The 10,859-nt window shown below is 45.5% G+C and overlaps 2 protein-coding genes across 2 annotated transcripts; one reads left to right on the forward strand and one right to left on the reverse strand.

The window, feature by feature from the left end:
• Positions 1–1,479: 1,479 nt before the first annotated feature.
• On the forward strand, positions 1,480–4,291 carry PSPN (persephin). Its single transcript, XM_088474018.1, has 2 exons — positions 1,480–1,608; positions 3,348–4,291. Exons 1-2 carry the CDS (start codon positions 1,485–1,487, stop codon positions 3,740–3,742), a joined length of 519 nt encoding a protein of 172 aa, XP_088330144.1. The 5' UTR covers positions 1,480–1,484; the 3' UTR covers positions 3,743–4,291.
• Positions 4,292–4,315: 24 nt separating this feature from the next.
• ALKBH7 (alkB homolog 7, RNA demethylase) lies at positions 4,316–10,079 on the reverse strand. Its single transcript, XM_088474017.1, has 4 exons — positions 9,771–10,079; positions 7,567–7,740; positions 5,992–6,116; positions 4,316–5,210 (listed from the first exon to the last, which is right to left on the reverse strand). The coding sequence occupies exons 1-4, from the start codon at positions 10,044–10,046 to the stop codon at positions 5,087–5,089; spliced, it is 699 nt and encodes a 232-aa protein (XP_088330143.1). The 5' UTR covers positions 10,047–10,079; the 3' UTR covers positions 4,316–5,086.
• Positions 10,080–10,859: the final 780 nt, after the last annotated feature.

Consider the following 10,859-nt stretch of genomic DNA (forward strand, 5'->3'; position numbering starts at 1 on the left):
CCCAGGAGGGGCAGATTTACAAGTGTGCAGAGATTTAGGAGGGGCGTGTCCAAACTGAACTCTAAGTTGCAGTGTAATAATAAAGCTGTCCAGTATTTGTGGGCTACATGCAACAGCAGCCAGTATTTACCCTGCATGCACAAATAAAAGGTATATATTTGCACCTCTTGCATTGCAGCATGGTTTGTCCAGGTGCCCGGCTACTTTGCTCTTTCCTGATTTATTCCCATTGAACTTTGAAGTGGATGGGCTACAGGAGCAGAAGACCCCCTACGGATACCACTCTTGTCAGCGAAGAGCAGGGCATGGAGGTTACAGCTGGGCACAGGCTTGCCAACACTGGACGGTTAGTGGCTCCATAAAGAGTCACCTGATCTGACAAACCTTGCTTTCTGCTGCAGCGCGCAGATGGCAGGGTGAGGATCTTACATGCACAACACGAATCCATGGATCCATCCTGCCTTGTGTCTTAATGGCTCAGGCCATCATGGTGCAATGGGGTGGTGAATGTTTTCTTGGCACACATTAAGCCCCCTTAATACATTGTTTGAATGCCACAGTCTACCTGAGTATTGCTGTTGACCATGTGCCGCAGTCTGTCCATCTTCACCTTTTTGGGTGAATGTGCTGGGAGGCCACTCCTGGGACGATTGATCATGGTGTCTAGTGTCAATGTCCTTCATTAGTAAATCATCTTTTCTCACTGTAGAATGGTGGATATAGCAGCAACAATTGCTCTCTCTCATATTAGAACGTAAAGTCTGTTACGCAGAGGGGAAGACTGGATTGGAGCAGGCGGCCTCTGCATCATATGACTTCCACTGCATCACATGCTCTCGCTCCTTCCGCTGCGGGAGGTCTTGGTGGCATTATGGGGGGGGGGGGATTTTATGACAAGTAGGGGTTTGAGGACAAGTGGGGGGCATTTTGTGGATAGCAGTAATTTTGGAGTTGCTGTAATTTTTTACTCAACGTAATGGCAAAGTGCACAATTACTGGATTACCATCTCCCCCCCATTACAGCACTGTACTGTCTGGATAACACCCAGGGTGCTTTGACTTTGCTTTTATGTCATTTGTCTGAATAAATAAAGAAGGGCAGGGAAATAAAGACTGGAGTGACCACATTATAAAAAAAAACTCATTAATTCCCTGCCCACCCCACGTACATTAATCATTATATCTATAGCAAGCTGTATGAGAATAAACACTCACACACATATATATACACACTCATGTACACATATTTATATATTTATTACAGCACAAGTACAAAAAGCACATTCTTGGGGGTGGGTGATGCAGGGTTGAGGAATTAAAGAGATCCTGCTTTGATTTTTTTTCGAACACTCCCCCCCGTCTATACACCATGTGCTTAATATGGGAAAGTCCGGTATGCGACAAGTTAATGCATCCCAGCCGACGGGTATAAATTTGGGGACTGGAGGTTCCTCGGTCAGATTTGGTCGGACGCGGCACACGAGATGAGGTGCAGGGAGTCACTCTGGGTCACCCTTCTATTTGGACTGCTGAGGACGGTGACCCCCGCAGCCCTGGACACCGCTGGGGCGAGTGGGGTCTTACTCAGAGGGCTTCACTTCAGGCAAGGTAGAAGATTGCATTTACTAAGATCACACCTGTCACTGTTAATGGGTACCCTGTCACGTTTGGGGAGATATGGCTTAGTCATTTTTGGATATAACCTACAGTACAGTTACAGGTACCTGACCCTGTTGTATTTGCGTTACAGTTGTTGTTGGGGTTTTTTAATTCCAAACTCTGATTTGTGAATTGGGCAGAAATAAGAATGCTTGTGGTGTCACGTTGTGAGATGTTATTAGAAAGATACAATGAATGAATATGTTTTTCGATCATTAAGAAATACTATCTGCTTCTATTGATGGTACCCTATGATAAAAGACTTTTGGAAATGGCATAAATAGTAATGAAATAAAGATGTCACACAAACACACATATATATATATATATATATATATACACACACACACACACACATAGATGTTGTGTTGTGTTATATATATATATCTAAGAAGATGTTTGAGGATTGCATAGCTGTTTTGTCCTGCTGAACCATCACTATAAATGTGCTGCCTGCCTAGTAATATATGAATTCCTACCACTCGCACAGTAATGATGAGCTCTAGTGTTAAAAAGTGATCTTTATTTGTGAGCCTATTAAATATTTTCTTGAATATGGACATAGAGTGCATGAAGCAAAATTTATCCTGGATCGTTGCTGCATCCAAAGACATCTCATTGTCTAATTCAGTGGTTCTCAACTCGGTCCTCAGGAACCCACACAGGTCATGTTTTGCAGGTCACCTAGAAGGTGCACAGGTGTATTCATTACTCACTGACACATTTGAAAAGATCCACAAGTGGAGCGAATATCTTGCTTCTGATTCTGTGAGGAGACCTGGAAAATACGCACTGTTTGGGGTCCTGAGGACCGAGTCTGAGAACCTGTGGTCTAGTTGTTAAAGCCGATGCCCCTTCCGCTAAAATAAATGTAATCTGGCATGAGTCCAGCCAATACCTTAATTCATTGACTAGGACAGATAAGTAAAGGCATCCTCTCAGTACAATGTACAGTGCAAAGGTATCAGAATATATTACATTTTGGCTGAATGCAATTGTGAATATGAAACTAAAATGTCTATAGATATTTTATATATATATATATATATATATATATATATATATATATATATATATATACACATTTACTCATGGCAGGGTGATAATTTCACAACTAGATGCAAATTCTCAAAATAACTGGCCAGTTGCAGGTTTAGTATTAATAATGTGGTTGATTGTACTTCAATAGAAAGTCCTTTGGAAAAAGAGAATCAGTTTGCCTAATTGAAATCATGATGTAGAGCACTACAATTTGCGGCAATAATTCATGACGTTCAAAATACTACCGCTGCCTGAAATTCCCTGTTGAAACCTCATCACAGTTTTGCTGCCATTTGATAGAGGTTGTGATGGAATGACCTTCGTTAGCACCATTGGTAACCATGGAAACTCTCACCTACCCTAATCTCTTTCATGGTTAGAATTACTGTTAAGAAAGTTTGTTGATAAATCACCAGTCAAATTGCAGTAACATTGTGTGCTGAGGTTTCAACGGGTCATTTCAGGCAGATGTCACATTTCAGGAGATATAAAAGTAAATGACAGTATTCTGCATAATTATTTTGATCAAGTACAGTCATTGACACGTAAAGTTGCTGTACTGTTCCTGTAGGTAGAACGTGTGATATACACACATACAGTGCAACCAGTAATGTTGTCAATTCTGCACCACTTGTGTCTCTGAACAGATGCGGGCAGTTTTTCGTCACTGTTGAGAGATGGACCCCGCCCGCGTTTCAGGAGGAGGCTGGCGCAGTCTGGGCGCCCTCGCCTGGAGGATCGGGAATGCCGCCTAAAGACACTGCTGCTCCGAGTCGGTGACTTGGGACTGGGCTATGACTCGGAGGAGACTGTCCTTTTCAAGTACTGCGGAGGAGGATGCCCCAGGTCTCGTACCAACCACGATCTGACCCTGTCGCGGCTGCTGCAGAAGAGTGAACACGCTTCCCTCCTGGAGGAGAAAATATTTGGGGGACCCTGCTGCCGCCCCACACACTACGAAGACGTTGCCTTTCTGGACGACAGCCATCGGTGGCACACGGTGGAAAAGTTGTCTGCTGCCGCCTGCAGCTGTGTCGGCTGATACTCTATGAGCACGCTTGATAGTACACTTACTTATGAATGCAATCTATTTAACCCCTGCCTCCCTGCATTCATAGAGCAGCTGGCCTGGGACTGGCGGTGAGAAAAACAAGAGTGTAGCATGAGCAGGCAGACTAGGTCCTGCAGGGAAGACATGGTGTAGCGTTTAAGCAAAGGTCGGCAGGGCTACAGCAGGGAAGGAGTTAAACGTGGCACAGCTGTGTAGCGGAGTGAGTGCAGATGAGGCTCTGAGCTGCCCTTATGACAGATGGAGCAGAATGAAGTGCTGTAGGGTGGATAGGTCAGCCATTTAAAGCCTGACACACATGAAATGTACATGTTGCATTGCTGCTGCCAACTACAAAATGCAGGAAGTCCGATATATAGAACCGGACGCAGCAATTCCGGCATCCAGGGGTTAATACCCCCCCGTCTGGGTACTGGTGTAGAGATATGAGTGATACTCTGCAGGAACGATCTGGCCATACCTTCTCCGTTGCATCATGTCTCTTATGTAAATCGTACTTGCTTTTTTTAGCAGCCGGGAGCAAAAAAGAAAGTTTATTTATAAATGAATAATTTATTTATTTATTCTCGATGACACAATAAAATAAAAATGCCCAAAAAAAATATAGATATCAAGGTGTTTTTTTTTTGTTTTGTTTTTCATCATCATATTCTACAATCAGAGGAAAAATGCAAGCTGTACTTATCGCATGATGAAAAGGTCACGCCCACGCGGCGCACAACGCAGAGGTGAGCCGTCACAATTACTCAGGGTGTTTAAAATGTATTATTCAATTTATGCAAGTATTACCGTGCTGATTAAAGTAGGGCTGTTCCCTTCAGATACCCCGCAGCGTAGCCAGGGAGCGTCCCCCAAACATTACCATAAAGAACATGTATTTATATCTATGAAACGCTCTTTAGCGCCATCGGCGTGTAGAGCTTACAGACTAGGTAAACATTTTGCGCTGACGAATGAGGAGGTAATAGGCCGCTAGTTATTGGGCCGATATGGAACTATAGCTAATAAAGTTGTGTCTGACAAAAAATAAAAATAAAAGTTCTGCTTTTCATGACATACCCAAAAAAGTAGATTGTGTCTTGTCTGTGTAATCATGTTTTAAAGCTTTCCTATAGCGTACCGCTTACACAGATATACATAGACGTTTCATAAAGGTTTCCATCCGGTCGGCGTGCGAAAATCCATTTCATACTGGGGTCTCGCCAGCCAGAAATCACCTGACGCTAAGCCTTTAGAGGGCAGTAATGAGTCATTACAGAGGCACGAGGTTGAGCCAGATTGTGTCAGCAGCTGGTGAGGTGGTCCGTCTCCCACCCGTCAGCTCGCGGGGAGATTCCTGCAGATGACGGAGATGCGGCGTTCACGCTGGACAGGTAGGCCGTCGAAGAAGGATTCCTCGTCACGGAGAATTTCGTGTGTAAACTCGTAGCGAGCAGCACCGCTGAGATCACAGGAGACAAGGCGTGAGCACACCATTAGGATTTCCTCACACACAAACAACCGGGAAAAGTAAATGTACACGAGCAGGCCGATTGGTTGGTGCTTTATCTCCCTCCCAGGCTTAGTGAATAGACCCCTATGTTTTACATAACTTCCTCATATTTGTTCAAAGGTTGCATTTATCCAAGGTTGGATTAGGGTCCGAATTAAATAAGTGCATTAATTGACTGTACATTTAAATGGTGATCTGTGTCTTACTGCAGATCGTGTATATTATAAGCAGGGTTTCATTGTATTGATTCTACTGGCCACTGGGTTTGTTAATGATCCTAATGAATAAAATGACACATTTAGTCTGTGTGCTCCTGCTGACTGTACTACGCAGACTTACTAGTGACTCTCAGGGCAGTACGGCCGTTTTTACATAGTAAAACCGCTTCCAAAGGGAACTATTTACTCTTTATAATGCTCATTGTAAAGACGATCTAAAATCAAAGAGGGATTAGCAAGTTCACGTAGTTTGTGCTGGACAGATATATCATCAGTCTATACCAGTGTTTCTCAAACTCATTCCTCAGGGAGCACTGACAGTGCATGTTTTCCAGGTCTCCTCACAGAATCACAAGTGAAATAATTACCTCCACCTGTGGATCTTTTAACATGTGTAAGCCAGTAATGAATACACCTGGGCACTGACTAGGAAAAATGGAAACCATGCACTGTTAATGCTGCCAGAGAAACACTGGTCTATACTAAACACAAACCTGCTGGTCACTATTTACCTGATTATATAGAGGCACCGTCTGGGCAGTAGGAGATCCGCTCGCTCCATCGGATTATCCACAGACACTAATCGCATGACGCTGCTGGACAGCAGGCAGATCCCTGCAATGGTGCTTCCACAGAACTGGCAGGGGAGAGAGCAGGTCAGCACTGGCACAGGACTGGCACATTGGAATCACATGGCTTATTAATAACTATGGGTTAGACAAAACTATACATGAACGGAGAATAATAGGCACCAGCCGTATATTGGTATATTCTGCCAGAGTTTTGACTAGCACTTGAGATGTACCAAGCGCTATCACTATTTATTACTAGGTATAGAGACTGTGGAACGTGTAATGTCATATTTAATACCAGTTAGTATCTCTATTATTAGTGTATGTGACCCATATCAGTCTCCCCACTGCAAAACCATGGTCAGCGACTCCACACACAGATCATTACCAGCTACAGAGCACATTGCCCTCCGCCATTCCTGGGGAGTAAGTAGATCAAAAGGAGTAAAGAATGGGCCAAAAGTGAGGATGATGGATGTGGCCAGAGGGGCAGACAGTAATCGGGGGAATAGGGGCGGGCAGCTCATTGGCAGAGGATGGAAACTCTGTAACATGAGGTTAGGGGTGGCAGAGGGCAGCTGTGGAGCAGACTGAGAGGAGGCAGCAGTGGCATAGGGTGCAGGTGTATCGCGTCTCTCACTGCTGAGAATACACAGGTGTGGCGGTTCGGAAGTGTACGGTGTGCATTGTTAGGCTGTATATGGAGGTGTGTTTATTGGGGAGGAGTGTAACCATGGATCATGGAAAGTGTATGCACCAAATAGTATGTATTCAGACAATTGCAGTCTTAGGGGCCAATGCAATTAGGGGCCATGCACAGGTGATGAGTCGCTGTGAACACCGACAACTACACACTAATTAGTGTATTTCACCTGCCCATAGGGGTGCACGAGGCAATGCCTCAATGAAAACCTACAGTATGTACAGGATTTGTGCACGACATCCTGGAACGAGCAATTCTACATCGCTACTAATTAAATTGACCCCTTAATCCAGTTATTATGATTCAGTGCATACAGTTCTGTGAGGACAGAGATTCTCTAATCCAGTGCCCAGCACTCAGTGACACCTCTATACAGTCACTGCCAACCATCCTCATGTAACACTACGTAACCCCTCAAATATTGGTGACCCCTACAAAATGCAGCCAGCAGGTGATCTGTGTGTGTGCAGTCACCCCCAGAACATACGTTTGTGCCGGCTTCATACTGACTGCACAAGCTTTGTTCCTGTGGAAATAGCTAATATCATGTACATGGCTGCAACCCCAGACAACAGGATCTGTGCAGAGCTTAATGGGCACCAGTCGCCCGCGCACAGCTCAGGCAGCACCAATAGTCATGAGACTGCGGATCATCAGCTGAATAGTAACTAGTGAACAAAGTGCCTCAGTAATAGCACTGGCTCCTAGTGAGCTGATGAGACTGTATATGCCATCTGCCTGCACTGAGTGTAGGTGGCCGGCTCACTGCTAGTCATCCAGAATCACCAGACAGATAACATAGTGATTGTTACCTTTACACTGTCCACATGGGGCTTGATGTATCCTTCTTTCTGGAGGTCCAGCACATGGACAAGCGATAGCTGGGACTCCTCAGGAGTAAAAGCTTTCTCCCTCGCCCTTTGAAGGACCGCAGAGCAGTCTGTGGACCAGTGGAGGCGCTCTAACTCACGGAAGCCATGGATGGCCTGTAGGGGAAGGATGGAAACATCTGTAATGTAGGGTTGTATACCTTACATCTGGCAGACCACCCTAGGCCAATTAAGCGTAGACTGAATTGCAACCAGTCATTTATCATACAGCCACTGTGGTCCCAGCAGAGAGTACACAGAGAAAGGAATGACTCCAGACCAGCCCTCAGTATGCGTCACACAGGAGCCTACATTGTGACTGCTGCTGGACTAGTGTAACTTCTGGGTGGCACAACGGAAATGGTGTTATGACTTTGTGTGCGCGCCAAGTGGCGTTGTGATGCCTGACAAAATACCAGACATCTATAGTGTTCTGTCAACATTTTATCCAAATCTCGGAGTAACAGTCCCATAACACCTAGGCGAGTAGTTCTATATAATAGGAGGAGGCAGAAAGTGGGGGCTATCCCACTTTAAATGTCCTAATCCCCCTTCCCTATAATACATTAGCGAGGGTGCTCCCCTAGGACACCAACCATGCATTGTATTTTGCAGGGTCCCGGCACTCACATATAGCCGAAATCTCTGCCAATCGGTACTCTCCGGAGAGAGAGACGTCTAAAGGAATGAAACCCAGAGGTGTAACTAGGGACATCCCCTAGCACAAAGATTAGGGGTGCATTGGTACAATGACAGGGAGGGCTGTTCCAGAGCCATCTGTGAGCCAGGCAGCTGCCTCTCTATAATTACCACTGTGCCTAATCTCTTACCCACCAGGTATGAAGGTAGCATTGTCTCTCATCCAGAGTAATACAATGTAAAGTTTGCAGGGGAGTGGCGCACTGGATAGTTTTGCTACATCACAGTAATAGGGTGATGAGTTAGCATTCAGTCACTGCTCTGTATGTGTGGAGTTTATATGTTCTCTCAAAGTTTGTGTGGGTTTCCTCCCACAATCCAAAACCATACTAGTAGGTTAATTGACTTTTGTCAAAAAACAAACAAAAAAAAAACACTATAGGAGTATGAGTCTCAATGAGTTAAGGAGTATAGATTGTAAGCTCCTCTGCAGCAGGGACTGATGTGAACAACTCTGTAAAACACTGCATAATATGCGTGCACTAGATAAATAACACACACTCCAGTACAAAACGGGAGTATTTGGATGCAATGCTATTTAGAATAGAGAAGACCCCTTATTGCTGTAGTTTATACACATTATAATATATTACACGACAGCTCTGTCAGTGCTCCCCGGCGTAGCCCATATTACACACACCAGCTCTGTCAGTGTTCCCGGTGTACCCCATATTACACACCAGCTCTGTCAGTGTTCCCGGTGTACCCCATATTACACACACCAGCTCTGTCAGTGCTCCCGGTGTACCCCATATTACACATGCCATCTTTGTCAGTTCTCCCCATATTACACATGCCAGCTGTGTCACTGCCCCTGGTGTACCCTATATTACACATGCAAGCTGTGTCAGTGCTCCCAGTCTACCCCATATTACACACACCATCTCTGTCAATGCTCCTGATGTACCCCATATTACACACGCCATCTCTGTCAGTGCTCCCGGTGTACCCCATATTACACATACCAGCTCGGTCGGTGCTCACGGTGTACCCGATATTACACATGTCATCTCTGTCAGTTCTTCCCATATTGTTTGCCAACTGTGTCACTGCCCCTGGTATATTACACATGCCAGCTGTGTCAGTGCCCCTGGTGTACCCTATATTACACATGCCAGCTGGTCGTGTATCCTATATTACATATGCCAGCAGCTGTCAGTGCTCCCCGGGTGTACCCCATATTTCACAAGCCAGCTGTGTCAGTGCTCCCTGGATGTACCCTATATTACACATGACAGCTGTGCATGTGTTCCTCGGGTGTACCCTACATTACACATGACAGCTGTTGGTGTACCCTATATTACACATGCCAGCTGTGTCAGTGCCCCTGGTGTACCCTATATTACACATGCCAGCTGTTGGTGGACCCTATATTAATTACACATGCCAGCAGCTATCAGTGCCCTGGGGTAACGAGCGGGCACCCCTCACCATGGCCGGGTACTTACATCGTCCCAGTGACCGCTCTCGTAGCGCTTCTTGCGCAGGACGGGCTCCAGCTCCCCGCACAGAGCCGTCTCCTCCTCGGGAGAGATGAAGTCCGGCTGGATGGTGAGGCCGGGGGACAGCCGGGAGAGCACGGCGGGGGAGGACGGAAGGATCTGGGTATCCCCATGGCTGTACCGAAGTAGGGGGATGAGGCCCGGTCCCCGCGGCCTATACACAAAGCGGAGCAGGGGCCGCAAGTTACCAAGGCAACCCCGAGCTCCAATGGGCGCCGCCATCTTGTGACCTCGCAGTGCATCATGGGAGGGAGAGTAGTGAAGGTGTCTGAGATACTGTCACTAGTTATACATTAATTTAAAGGGCATAGTGTGTGATGGTTGACTGTTTATGATTTGCCAATAGCAGCCATAGGGATGTGATCTCATCTTGTGGAATTATCAGTCCCAGGGGACTAGCAGGACATGCTTGAATTTGTAGTTCTACAGTTGCTGATAAGCCACATGCAGAATGCAGATGTAGCCACAAATTCAGAGATAGACCTTGGCTGTCAGCAATTAAGACCATCTGCATGAAATCAAATTTATCAAAATGGTTATGAAATAGTTTATTTATATAAATCCCTTAATTTCCTGAAAATCATGCAGAAAGCAGAGTTTTCACATGATTCAAGTATCAGGGTATTTAATAATAGACTAATGGCCTCCATGCATTAGCGATGGATTGTCGCGATCCTGCGATGCCGGATTGGAGGATCGGCGAAATCCAACGTGTTGGATTTCACTGATTTTGCCGACCACAATCAAAATATGAGTGTGATTTGCAAATTGGTGAATATTTTTTCCTTTTTTTATATTCTGCAAATTGGTGAAACTTAACATTTCACCAATACCACGACGGATCGATGAACATCGATGGCGGTCGGTTGGCATTTCCTATTCAATCTCAGGATCCGCCAATCTGTTAACTGGTGTATGGAGGCCCTAACGCAGGAAATAGCGAAGATAACTCTTGCATCAGGCTACCTAATGATGCGGTCTGAACCAATTTCCGTAAATCCTTTGCTTTTTGAGCAGTGCCCGCCATTTTGTCCC

This window comes from Taudactylus pleione, unplaced genomic scaffold (assembly GCF_031769625.1).
Source record: "Taudactylus pleione unplaced genomic scaffold, aTauple2 ptg000145l, whole genome shotgun sequence".
Classification (NCBI taxonomy): Eukaryota; Metazoa; Chordata; class Amphibia; order Anura; family Myobatrachidae; genus Taudactylus; species Taudactylus pleione.